Source organism: Lissotriton helveticus, chromosome 9 (genome assembly GCF_964261635.1).
Source record: "Lissotriton helveticus chromosome 9, aLisHel1.1, whole genome shotgun sequence".
Taxonomy (NCBI): Eukaryota; Metazoa; Chordata; class Amphibia; order Caudata; family Salamandridae; genus Lissotriton; species Lissotriton helveticus.
The window spans coordinates 72,802,095-72,816,506 of NC_136070.1; the positions used below are offsets into that span (position 1 = coordinate 72,802,095).

At 42.6% G+C, this 14,412-nt stretch overlaps 1 protein-coding gene and 1 long non-coding RNA gene across 4 annotated transcripts in view; one reads left to right on the forward strand and one right to left on the reverse strand.

Moving 5' to 3' along the window:
• The window catches only part of PSEN1 (presenilin 1), a 203,614-nt gene that overhangs the window by 159,931 nt on the left and 29,271 nt on the right, over positions 1 to 14,412 (forward strand). For all 3 annotated transcript variants that reach the window (XM_078659500.1, XM_078659501.1, XM_078659502.1), the window contains 2 exons: positions 9,716 to 9,802; positions 11,220 to 11,405. In XM_078659500.1, the coding sequence (XP_078515626.1) occupies positions 9,716 to 9,802; positions 11,220 to 11,405 (273 nt within the window). The remainder of the gene's footprint in view (positions 1 to 9,715; positions 9,803 to 11,219; positions 11,406 to 14,412) is intronic.
• The window catches only part of LOC144780939 (uncharacterized), a 45,211-nt gene that overhangs the window by 5,464 nt on the left and 25,335 nt on the right, over positions 1 to 14,412 (reverse strand). The window lies entirely within an intron of this gene.

Below are 14,412 nucleotides of genomic sequence, written 5' to 3' on the forward strand. Positions count from 1 at the left end.
TATATATAGCAGTGCCTAAAAACCATTAGTAGTAGGCTAGAAAAGGATATAGGCCCAACTAGGCCCAAAACTTAGCAGCCTATCTACCTCATTATGTAAAAAGAACTGAAAATGTAGCCTCAGCCAATCAGCTAACCTCACCCTCTAGAACCTTCCCAGCCCAGGCAGTTCTCCTCAGATTTTCACCGCACTTCGTGTGTAAGGGAGTCTCCCTGAGTGCCTACTCAGTTTTCTTCAAAATTTCTTCTATTCTCTCAAGATGTCTGAAAAGAAGGCTCTATTCAAGGCTTGTGGTTCCTGCTTCAAGAAGAGGGTACATGTGGACGACCAGCACTCTGATTGTATTTATTGTTTGCATCCTTCACATGTTGTGAAGGATTGCAGGATATGTCGAACCTTCCCTCCTAAGACCATCAGGGATAGAGAGGCAAGAGTTCTTTTGTGGCTGAAGTCGTCTGCCACAGATGACGAGGACAGAGCCTCTACCTCAAGTAAGAGAGCCAGTTCCAAAGAGAGGTGTTCTCCTGAGAGACTGAAAAAACCTAAACTCTCTCATAAACCCTCTGAGTCCACAAAGAGTGCTGCGTCAACAGAGTCTTCTACTGTGAGTACAGTCCGCACTAAAGCTGTCTCTTTGGTGTCCTCTCTCACTGTCACCACCTATTCTACGTCCTCTACGTCTTCAAGTACTGTTACCACCTCAGCAATTACTTCTCCTGTGATGTCCGTCATGGTTTCTTCTTCTGAGAAAAAATCATCGAAGAAAAGCTCGTCGTCGACGAGCCTTCCGTCGACGACCAAATCACCATCTACGAAGCATTCGTCATCGCTTCCGTCGACGCTCTCGTCGACGGCTCCCCCGTCGACGAAGGTTTCCACTATCCCGTCGACGAAGATCCCGTCGACGAAGATCCCGTCGACGAAGACCCCGTCGACGAAGGCCCCGTCGACGAAGGCCCCGTCGACGAAGACCCCGTCGACGACAAGTCCGTCGACGAAGACCCCGTCGACGACAAGTCCGTCGACGAAGATCCCGTCGGCGAAGACCCCGTCGACGACGAGTCCGTCGACGACGAGTCCGTCGACGAAGGTTTCAGCTCCATCGACGACGAAGAGTCCGTCGACGGATCCGTCTACTAGGACGCCTTCAAAAAAGTCCTCGTCGACGATTACAACACCAATGACGATACCGTCGACGACAATACCGGCAACTCACACATCTGTTTCACTTCTACCGTCGACAGCAGCGCTGGCATCTTTGAATGTGCCGTCTACGCATTTATTGCCCACATCTACGGTAAGGGTACAGTATACCCATTTCCAGATGAAATCATTTCAGAGACAGAGTTACTCTCATTTGTCTCCCCTCTTGCCTTCGCATATTTTGGAAAACTACGTGGAGGCAGATTCTGATGATGAAGGGGATGATGACGAGCCTTTTGGAGTGGCCCATCACCCTTCCCAGTTACACATCAAATATCAAGAGGATGAAGATGATGATGAGGTTCATTACTATCAGGAAAATTTAGCTACTCCTTATCATCAGGAGCAACAACACGCAGAAGACACGACTCATCTTCCGTCTTCTCTAATTCATGATTTACAGGCCATGCTGGCTGATTATCGTCAGAGGTTTCCACCAACTCTGCCTACTCCAAATCCTGTGCCAGTAGACATTCCGACAAATTCCCCGCCACATCCTTCGCACTCTCCAAGGCAGGATGTTGACCCCGGGACTGGAGGTCATGATGTTGACGTCTCCTCTCCAGATGAGGATGAAAGAGAGGATGGTGAACTTCCAGATTCTACGCCTACGGAACCATGGAATGATTACATCATTCCTATGCCCTCTCCTAATTTGCCACAACCTTCAGATTCTCCGCCAGAAGACATAGGAGGTTTTCATAACATCATGCATCGGGCAGCTGCTCGATTTGCAATTACAGTTTCGGTTGAGCAGACTGACTGTTTTCTTCATGATTTCAAAGAAGGGTATAGAAGGGTATCCAGATCTATCCCTATCATTGAATATATTTGGAAAGAAGGGATTAATATAATGAAGACGCCAGCGTCCATCCCGGCGGTTCTTCCAAGAGTCGACAAGAAGTACCGAGCACCACCGGATACTCCTTCATGTTTGATTGGTCATCCACGACCTGACTCAGTGATTTTACAAGCGGCTCAACAACGATCCAAGAATCCGGCAGCACCAATTTCAACACCTCCAGACAAAGAGGGCAGGAGGTTGGATGCGATTGGGAAGAAGTTCTCAGCTAATGCCGCTGCTACTGTTAAGATTGCTAATTCTTTGGCAATTTTAGCACGTTATGACAGACAAATGTGGTCAGATCTGTCGGAATTCATCAACCTGGTTCCCGATGACCGTGTTGAAGAGGTCAGGAAGGTTGTCATGGAAGGCGAGCGGGCAGCTTCTGAGATTATCGATTGCGCCCTCGATGTCTCTAATACAGCCTTTAGACAATTGGCCGGAGCGGCAGTTCTTAGACGGCAAGGATGGCTCAAGGCGACTTCTTTCAGACCTGAAGTCCAGACCAAAATACTTGACATGGCCTATGATGGCGAGTTATTGTTTGGCAAGCACATAGATGAAGCATTGCTTGCGATCAAAACGGATACTGATACGGCCAAATCGCTTGGTACACTACAGTATAAGCGAGGTTTTTTCAGAGGAGCAAGAGGCCGTGGTTTTCCTTCCAGAGGACATTATCAAAATCAGCAAAACCGCCAGTATCAACCTCAGAATAAGCCGTACTACCAACAGTCCTATCGGCAGTCATCGTCAGCGGGTTTCTCTCGTCAAGGAGGGAAACGACGTTCTAACTACCAGGGACGCGATTCAAATAAGCGCCAGTGAGTTTTGCCGGACACCATCCTCCCTTCCTTCCCTCCCCGTGGGCGCCAAGATCTCCGCCTTTTATCAACAGTGGCGGAAGATAACTTCAGATCAGTGGGTTCTGGACATAGTCAAACACGGACACACTCTGGAGTTCTTGCAGAAACCTCCAACGTCACCGCCCAGGGGTCCCTCCCCTCCTCGTCTTCATTTGTTATACATGGAAGCCATGAAGATGCTACACAAAAATGCGATAGAAAAAGTTCCAACATCCCAGAAAAATCAGGGGTTTTACTCTCGCTTCTTCCTTGTGGAAAAGGTTTCAGGAGAGTGGCGTCCAATTTTGGATCTACGAAACTTAAACAAATATCTGAAAAAGCAGAGTTTCCGCATGGTGACGCTCACGGATGTCCTCAATTGCCTCATGGAAGGCGATTTCATGGCTTCCTTGGATATGGAAGACGCTTACTTCCACATTCCCATTCATCCAAACCACCGCAAGTATCTGAGATTCACAGTGGCTGGTGTCCATCTTCAATTCAAGGTGCTCCCTTTCGGCCTGAAATCTGCACCGAGAATCTTTACCAAGACTCTAGTTCCGGTTGCAGCTGCGTTGAGGTCACAGGGAATCGCAAGTATTCCCGTACCTCGACGATTGGTTAATAAAGAGTCCGACAAAAACTTCAACAAGGCAATCGGTCACAAGTGCTATATCAATGTTCTCGAATCTGGGCCTGACCCTCAACGTCAAAAAATCACAACTGCAACCCAAACAAATTCTGACGTTCCTAGGAGCAGTACTGGACACTTCTCAGTGCAAGGCCTTCTTGACCCAAATTCGTCAGGACAAAATCACAAAGCTGGCAAGTCAAATACGGTCAAAAAAGTCTCTTTCGGTCCGACAGTTTGTTTCCCTGCTAGGGATGTGTTCCTCTGCACTCCATCTAGTCCCACTGGCTCGACTCAGAATGAGGCCTCTACAAGAGGAATTGCATCGACAGTGGCGGCAGATAGACGGATCTTTCGAGGACCGAATCAAGGTCACGCCCAAGATGAAACAAGCTCTTCTATGGTGGGCGGCAAAGAACAATTTGTCTCCGGGGCTCACTTTTCTTCAGACCCTACCGGAATTTACTCTGACGACAGATGCCTCCATGGAGGGTTGGGGAGGCCATCTCCAAGACCTTCAAGTGCAGGGACGGTGGTCCCATCAGTACAAGCACATCAACTGCCTCGAGTTGAGGGCCATTTTTCTGTCCTTGCGAGCCTTCCTGCCAAGAATTGCGGGCTCTGCAGTGCTGGTGCGCACGGACAACACCACCAGCATGTTTTACGTAAACAAGCAAGGGGGCACAAAATCTCTAGCCCTGTCTCTTCAAGCGCAGGAAATGTGGGAATGGTTACTCCATCACAAAATTTCCCTCAGAGCGGAGCATGTTCAGGGAATTCAGAATTCTCTGGCCGACGATCTCAGCAGATCGTTCACAGGATGTCACGAGTGGGAACTCGAACAACGCCAAGTGGAAACAATTTTCCAGCTCTGGGGCACACCAACGCTGGACCTGTTTGCCACGCAACAGAACAGCAAATGCATATACTTTGCCAGCAGGTTCCACCAGCAAGGATCGAGAGGAAATGCCCTGTTGATGAGGTGGACCGGAATCTTTGCGTATGCCTTCCCACCGATTCCTCTCATCCCAAAGGTTCTACAGAAAATGAAGAGAGAACGTTGCTCTCTAATCCTAATTGCTCCTCGCTGGCCGAGACAGTATTGGTTCCAGGAGCTTCTGATACTCTCCCATCAACCTCCACTGCGCCTCAAGCCGACACTTTCAATGCTGACAAGGGAGGAAGGACAAATACTTCATCCAGATCCTCAGTCGCTGCACTTGCACGCCTGGCTCCTGACTTCCTAGAGTTTAAGGACCTGGAGATTTCTCCAGACTGTAGAGCTGTTCTATCTCAGGCTCGTGCACAGTCTACCATCAGAACCTATCGCTTCAAATGGAAGAGATTCTGTTTATGGTGCGGAGAGCGTGAAGTCCATCCACTACAGGCTCCTCCAGAGAAGATTCTGCCTTATCTGCTGTCTCTAGCCAGATCAGGTCTCGCTTTTTCTTCTATCAAAGTTCACCTTGCTGCCATATCCAGATTCAGAAAGAGTTACAACAAACCATCTTTGTGCTCTTCCTCTTTAATTAAACAGTTCCTTAAAGGATTATTTCGAGTTTTCCCTCCAGTGCGGCCTCCTCCTCCTGAGTGGGATCTCAATATTGTGTTATCTCAATTGCTGAAAAGGCCTTTTGAACCAATTCATAAATCAGAACTTAAATTCTTGACTTGGAAAGTGGCTATTTTGTTGGCCCTCACTTCAGCCCGGAGAGTAAGTGAGATACAAGCGTTCACTATTTCGGAACCTTTCCTACATTTCTCAAAAGATTGTGTGACACTTAGAACTCATCCTAAGTTTATTCCCAAAGTTCCGACCCAGTTTCACATCAATCAACCGGTGAAACTCAAAACTTTCTTTCCAGACCCCAAGACTCCAGCTGAAAGGATGCTGCATTCCTTGGATGTCCAAAGATGCCTCAAATTCTATTTACAAAAGACAAAAGATTTGCGCAAATCTACCCAACTGTTTGTAGCTTATGGCCAAGCTACACGTGGTCAGGCTGTGACGAAGGCAACTATTGCCAGATGGCTTTCCTCTGTCATTGTCTTCTGTCATGAGAAAGCGAACAAACCCCTGACAAGAACGGTTAAGGCGCATTCCACCAGGATGATGTCAGCGTCTACAGCCCTATTTGCAGGGGTGACCCTGGAAAACATCTGCCGTGCTGCTACATGGAAAAGTGTGCATACTTTTACCAAGCACTATTGCCTGCAGCCGGTGCTACATGAAGATACATCAGTGGGAGAAGCAGTGTTGCAGCATCTTCTTCACTGAGGTCAGCCTTTTATGGTTTTCTTGTTTCTATTGTTACATTTGTGCTAACATACTGTTTTAATGCTCTATATATATGTTATATGAAGGTATTGTCATGATTATGCATATGTACTTAAATATGTTCTTGCTCTAGTACCTTCCAGGTTGTGTGGGGATATATGGTTTGGATTGTCTCCCACCTTCCTCTACCGACAGTTATGGTTATTACTGCTTGCTATTCTGATTCAGGCATGTGAATCTATGAAAGATACCCCAATACTGGATAAGAAAACAAGTTACTTACCTGTAACTACAGTTATCCAGTATTGGTATCTTTCATAGATTCACATGCACCCACCCTCCTCCCCGGCTGGGCAGTTCTTATTATGGATACTACTTCTCACTTGTGCTGGGAAAATCTGAGGAGAACTGCCTGGGCTGGGAAGGTTCTAGAGGGTGAGGTTAGCTGATTGGCTGAGGCTACATTTTCAGTTCTTTTTACATAATGAGGTAGATAGGCTGCTAAGTTTTGGGCCTAGTTGGGCCTATATCCTTTTCTAGCCTACTACTAATGGTTTTTAGGCACTGCTATATATATATATAATTTACCGTGGGACTCCCGCCTCGACGACGGGGAATGATTCAGGCATGTGAATCTATGAAAGATACCAATACTGGATAACTGTAGTTACAGGTAAGTAACTTGTTTTCTTCCCATGTCCCTTTCACTCCAATTTATCAATAAAAAATGTATTTGTGAGCATGCCAGTGAAATGGTGAGCATTGCTTTTTGTGACAAACCTACACTTTTGGATTTCATGTATGAATTATGGACTGTACTTTAAGAGACTGCAGTGATTTGCCAAGAGGTCACAGCACTTACTAAGCCCTCAGTCTGTGGCCACAAGCTATATAAACATTACTGTGACCTCCTCTGGGTCCATTGACTGACACTATAAATGAAATAGTGCTCACGATGTATTGAGTGTGAGCTAGTGACTCCTAATACAGTCTTTTACGTTGTAGTAACATCATAGGTCCCTTTAAAAACCTAATATTTTTTGGGAGAACAAGATCCTACAATCAAACAATAAATAAATAAACAATATTGTTATATTGTTATATTATTGACGCACCTGGTTGACTTTGCACACTTTACCCTCTCCATCTCAACGTTCCTTACTACTCTCGCACCTGTGGGACTATACACCCTGCTCACACCTACCTCAACTGTACCCTCCTTTAAACTCTAAATATTCTAAACACGTTTAAGCAGGTATATGCTCCTTATTATTGCACTTTATACTATTGACGCAATTGTCTGTCTATACACTGTGTACCGACACTACCTCACCTGTTATCTACCTCATGTCCTTTATCCCACCTATGTAACTAGCACCTTGTACCTAACGACCTCATATATTACGCTGTATATACGCTTTATTACTTTGTATTTTTTACCCCCATGCCCTTGTAAAGCGCTCTGATATCTGCAAAGATCTTGTTCGCGCTATATAAAACTTTCAACATAAATAAATAAATAAATAAATCCTGAAGGACGTCATCTCCCACTTTGCTCAATGCTCCCAAAATCTTTGTTTCATTCTGCCATTTTGTTTTTTTTAAACCTTCAACAATTGAGTACATTGAAAGCCTGCCACTCGTTTCTACAAATAACATTTTTCCAAACTTGACCCCGAGATCAGTGCCAGAAAGTCTTTTTTCATTCAACAAGGAAAGGTCCCAGCCACTCTGAACCAAGAGATAATCTCTGCGAATGAGGAAAAAGTATTAGTCAGCCCGCTGGAACCAGTGGCTTTACAGGTCCATCTCAAACCTCACCTTCATTGGCACAATCTGGAAGGAGAAGTGGATACTTAGCTGCAAGAACTCATACAGTCTCACTCGGTTGTGCATGACAGACAATCTGAACTCAGACTGTGAATAGGACCACAATCACAACTGCAGACGTTAAAGAAGTAACAGCCTCCATAGCCTATACTGGCTGCTGTTTTCCATAGTCTTTCTTTTTGGCACATCGGACCAATTACAGCTCGAACTGCTCAACCTTCTACACAGTGGGGCCATAGGTCGAAAAGAGTAGGGCTGAATATAGGAAAAACAGATTTTTTAAAAACATTTAAAAAAAAAACAAATCTCTTTATTTAAATAATGCAATTTGAGCAAACCAGGATAGTATGCCTGTTCCTCAGCAGGCACGTCAACCATGTATTTAACTAATGGAGGTAAATGTCGGCTGATGAAAAATCTGCTTGTGCATTTCTTTCTATAGCATGGCAGTTTCTAGTACAACATCTACCTAAAAACTCCATCTGCAAACCCTGATATCACAAACTCCTTATGGTAAACTAAAGGCTTCACCAAAAATCACTGTTCTGCACAGATTTTTAATTAAACCACAACAGGAACGTTGGCACCTTATTTGTTTTCTCTTGGGCAGTTTATCCTTCTCTCTCCTTGGCCTTCAAGGTTTAGGTTTGGACCAACATCCAGAGGGCTTTTCTCCTCAAGATTCGAGAACAGAGGGAACTTCACCAGAGTGTACTTTCACGTATAGCTTCAGTTGGCTCATCCTCATCATGAACTATTTTTATGGGTTCCAAGAGCCTCTCTTCTGTAACATCGCTATGGTAGACCTTGCATGGGGATGCTTCTTTTTTCCTTCTCACCGTCTCTTGCCTCATTCATCATTTAACTCCACTTTGAAAGATTGCCCTTTAACGGTTTATCTGATGGGCTTGTCCTTTACTGTTTTCAGACGATAGCACATATGTACTCACAGCCTGTTAGGAGTAACGTTGGTATCTATGCACACTTGATTTATTTAGTTTAGCTCATAGCTGGGAGATTAGCTGCCATTTATGTGCGCATTCTTTTCACAAATACTAGATTCCTCACTGGTGATGTTGTCCTTTGAGGATCCCTGTTCGTCTAAAACAAAAGGGAGTCTTCACCCTTCCATTTATTCATAACATGACCCAGTATCCAGGCTAGATGGGTCCTCCATCATGACGTGGGAAACCGGCTGCTTCCTCCTTATTACATAAAATCAATGAAACACTTTTGTTTACTACTCTTATGTCAGAGTAGTTAATAGCTAGTTTTCAACCGCCCCCGTCTCTTGCTAATCACTTGGAAGCTATACTCAACAGTATGTCCCCTCAGGCCAAGAAAGAAGTTAGTCTCACCAATTGCTTAGGTGGAATAGAGCTCCCAAGTGCAACCATCTGATCAGCCAGTTAGCCAAAAAAATGTCCACGTAACCTCCTCCCTCCCCCTGGCCATTTTTGGCATATTCTAGCAAACATTCCTCAGCAAGAAGCACCAGTTCCAGTTAACTGACAGCTCATTGTAAGCAGTTAGCAGTGCCATCAATTTTTTCACTTGCATTGCTTGCGGTTGATCTCAAGGGTGTTTCGTGAGGAGGATTATATTAATAATTCAAAAGGAATCCATACATGTATATTTTGGAATTATCTCCAATAGGTATTAAGCATTGCACTTCAGTATGAAAGCTCCATGCTCTTTAAACCATGTTTCTAGTGAATACGTTCAGTATTCGAGGTTAATTGGCTGACTTTCTGTTTGCATAAATTTGTTCGAATTTATAGCAAACTGCATGGCCTGTGAGCCGTCAGAATTCACTTCCATTTCACTCATAGGCTCTTTGAGTTATGAAGCAGAGTAAACATTAAGATGTTGAATCCCTCAAAGATGACAAGCGGGTCAGTTGTACTGAGTGAGGGCGGAGGCTGCCTGTTATGTAATAATCTCATATAAAATAGGGGGTACTTTAAAAATTTCTATAGTAGCCACAGATTTTTTATTTTATTATGACCTGACTGCTTTAAATATAATATTTCTTTTATTCTTCCTTTTCTAAGCAATAATCAAGACTTTTCATTTTTCTACAGCTACCATGATATGGCTGGTGAATATGGCAGATGCAAATCCCACAAATGACTTACAAGGTGCCGAAAGCTCCCGCCGCAGTTCACAAGGTACATTTTTCAATGTCATTTGTTACCCATTTTAATAAATGTAACTAGGAATATTTGTGTGTTCCAGTTTAAAGTTATGTTTCAAAACATGATTCTCTTTCAATTGATCTTAATCAATATGCATAAAGACTAAATATTCTTGCCCATGTGCAGGATTACACATCAGTACCCGAAATATGTTGACAGTCATAATTAAACAATGTGTGCAGAGAATTTTTTTTTTCCGGTTATTAAAAACATGTACTATAATTATTAACGAACCAATTTAAGAAATCGAAAACTGGTTTAAAACACTCTGAGCGATATTACTGACTAGATCGCTCTCAATGTATTCTTTTTTTTATTTTTAAAGAAAGTACCAAAGCCCTGCTTCACACGCATACAGAGAAAAATTCACTTTAAAGCAGCCATAAACCACCACAATGCAGTGGTAGTTGACCATTAGTTCCTTTTTTTCAAACTCTGAGAGTGAGATCTCAGGCCGGACTCTAACCTTTCATCAGTATTCTCTAATCAATTGCTTTCATTACTCATTTTTGGAATTCTCTCAACGTTGTCTATATTTTGGAATGAGACAGGTTTGTAGTGTATCTGTTTCACCCGTTTTGTGCCATCGAAGACCTGTTTTTTCTGAAAGATTTGTCTAGACATTCACCTGATGGCTGCAAATTCGACGAAAGCAACCAAGTTATGTTGTAAGTGATCATCATCTCTAACAGCTAGGCCTAAATCACATAATCTGGATATTATATCTACTTAGGATGGGAGCATCCCTCCATGTTCTTGGTAAATTCCTCCAGGGTTGACACCAACTGTACTTGTCCTAGGATATTAGTATCCTTCAATATAAACCACATCAAGGTGTTTTTTTTAAGGCTTTAGAGATAAACTCTAGAAACAACTTTTGTCTTCTATCTGAAAATGTTATTGTTTTTTCCCATCTGTCGCCAAACACATACAACAGTAATACTTTCTTGAAAAATGCCCATTGGGCAGGAAAGCACAGATTTGCATGCTTTTTAAAAGTAGGATAATCATTATTCCTAAACATTGTCCAGGTGTTTTGCATGTGAAATTCTGCCTTGCATATTCTACTGGATCCACTCATACTCCAAAATGCAACATATATATATATTCAAGCTAGTCTACACATTTTGAATTTGAGCTACAAACTGGTCATCAGCCATGATGTACAATGTATCTTACTTTACCCTGTATTTTTCTTTGTCAGCCATTCCACTTTTCTAACCACATCCATGCAAGTTCGTGATATTGTCAGCATTTTTATGATTGTGTTTTTTAAATTCTGATCATTACTCTGTCACCGCCTCTGCTTGTTTTGCTCTCAATGATGAGTTAAGTAAACAAATTAAATCTGAAAATCTTTACAAAGCTTCAGCTCTTCTCTCTTTTTTAGCTAAGGTGCGAGACCCAGCTAACAAACCAGACATTCAGGTACCTGTGGAGGATGAGGGTGGCTTTGGTCCTCAGTGGCAGCAGCAGAGGGATCAGACCATTGGCCCCTATGAATCCACTCCAGAAACACGAGCTGCTATTCAAGCAATGCCCCACAGCAACCCACCAGCTGAGGATCCTGAAGAAAGTGAGTACCTTTTCCTAATTATTATCAGCAACATCTCAGTTCTTACTTAGGAATGTATTGACTTTCATGCTATTCGGTGTTATAAATAAAGATTTGTGAAGTGTCAGGTGACGTTTTGAATTCTAAGTTTACAATTAATGGGCATGATGTTTATCCTCACTGTAAGAAATTGACGGTGACTGTGGTGTGAACCCTTGTCAAGCAGCACCTCAATATTGCTCTCACTGTCTGTAATTATAAAAGAATGAAGTGAAGCTTTGAAGAGTATTTGAATATGCTGAATATCAACAATAGACGTGATGAATTAGCACAAGATCTTTTTGGAAAAAGTTTCTCAGTGACATCGTTACGTATGAAATCTCAACATGATGAGGGTCTTCGTTGAAAATATTTAAGGTTAGAACGTCTGAAAAAACAGGAGTTGGCCTGTTGACGGGACGGTATCACCCTACAGCAATACATGGAGAACAAGAAAATCCAGAGGGTTTGGGGATTCTACTTTTCCCAACCTTTTAAGATTTAAGCGAGGAATTGCTGGGGGAACAGGAAAGCTATCTTGAGGGTGCATCTCATACAATCATGCAGGTATTGATCAAGCATGCTGAAAGTAAGTGTGCTAAATTACAATCTGAAATTGAAACCTTAGAGACTGAGATTGCGTCCTTAGAATGTAAGGAACTGGTAGGCAATACCTATGACATTTTAAGCAAAGCAATTGACAACCTTTAGCAATACCTTAAAGTTAAAAAGATGAGAAAGATTAAAAGAGATTATCAAGACTACTTGGAGGAACGCATTTACACCTTTACGAAAAAATATGATTACATCAACATGAATGATGATAGAGAGTCAGAGAAGAAAGTGAGGATTTGAAATCCGCGAATAACTGCTCTATTGCGTCACTCAGTAGTGACGCTTCTAGTCATATAACAACTGACAATCCTTTGGGTGAAGGTACCTCCTCCTTTCAGAAAGATCTAGAAAGATTGAGGAGGGGCAACAAACAATACAGAAAGGATACACAACAACCAGAAGGGTTGGAAGGAGGTGGCAAGGCAAAAGAAAAGGAAAAAGACAAAATGTTGCAGAAAGTGGGAGTGCAGACAAGATGTAAAAATACATAAATATAGGGACATCCCGGTGTAACATGCTTGAATTTGTGGATGACAATGAATCTGATTCTGCAGGTGATGAAAATGCATGTGGTAAAAGTTGTGAGGGGTTGGAGGTTATCAGTGTTTTAAGTAGGGATTTAGACACTGATGCAATTGAAGTGTTATGCAAAGGATTGAATTTCTCGCCCCATTGTGAAAGGGGACATGACAAATGTGTACATCGACTTGTTCAAATTTACAAGGGTGTTAAAATTAAAGAAATTTTTCATCAACAATTTGAAAAGGCTGTGATTCATGCTGTTAAACAACCTTCTATGGAATACACTATTGCTAATATACAAAACATACAGTGTCTTTTATCTTTTGAAAACAGCGAGACTAGAGATATGGAATTGTTATTGTATGATTTAAACATTGTAGAGAATCTGGATGCAGCTAATGGACTTAGGCTAAAATCTAAATTCATTCCCCATCTCCCTGTCATCAAAACATTACTGAATTTAATTAAAGAGTCACTCAAGAGTTACATCTATTAGAAATTTCATCTTGGTTTTGCTAGCAGCTCAAACACAACATTTCAACCAAGGAAAGATAGGCATTGATCAGATTGCGTAAAGATGATACCATAGCGATTCGTGAAGCAGACAAGGGGGCAGTGTGGTCATTATAGACAAGGTGTCAGTATGGGTGTGATCTAGCGCCAATTAAGTGACCACCAGGTTATGAACGTATTTTGAGCAACCCTATAAAAGACCTTACTGTGTTTATTATTTTAAAGTTGGAAGAAGGGAAGGACGTGTGCCTATTAATTGATGGTGAATATCAATATCTACGGGTGAGCAAGGCGAGATCACCATGCATATATGTATTGCCCAAGTTCCACTCGGGAGAGTTTCCCTCCTGGCAGGCCCACCATTTCGGGGATGGGATCACCCACTGAGAAGCTGTCCAAATTTGGGGACATTACACTTCAACACTTTGTTATCAATTTACCGTCATACATAAAAGATGGCACGGGCATATTAACCAAATTTAACAACTTTACTTGGCCTGATGAATTCCAATTTGTAACATTTGATGTAACAAACGTATATACATGCATTCGTAAGAACATTGGATTGTTGGCAGTAAAATCCTTTTTGGACGAAGACCGGGCAGACCATTTTGAACGTAAACGTATGATATTGGAAATTACTGATCTTATATTGTCAAGGAATTGCTTTATCCATGATGGATGCTGGTATCACCAGCTCCAGGGAACAGCAATGGGTTCCCCATTTGCTCCCTCCTAGGCCGTACTCTTCATTGGCTGGTATGAGAGGGAGCATTCCTGGGACAGAGCTGCCTCCCCCTGAACGTATCATATTGTCTTCTGGGGGGACAATATGATATGATGACTGGCTCGTCTGAGGCTCTTAGGAATACTTTCTATATTTAAATGATAATCTTTACACTGTAAAAATGACCATAAATTCCCACAGTGAGAACATTTATTTCTTGGATTTACACTTTTATGTGAAGGAAGGTACGATTCAGAGCACGCTGTTCCGCAATAAGACAGCATGTAATAGTATTCTTCATGCTTCTAGTGCGCATGCAACTTCTGTTATCAAGAACATCCCATATGGGGAAATGATCCATCTTAGATGCAACTGTAGTGAAGATTTAACTTTCAAGGCAAATACTACTCAGGCCAAAAAACTAGTCTTAAATATAGGCTATGGGGCCAAGGATTTGGCCCAGGCAGACAAGAAAGCTCTGAAAGTGACTGGGGATGCTACTCTTGAAACACGGTTTAGCATGATACAAAGTAGGAAAAGATGGGAATCCAACAAACCTATGTTTATTACCATATGCTCACTCCACAGTGAACACAACTATGGAATTTTACG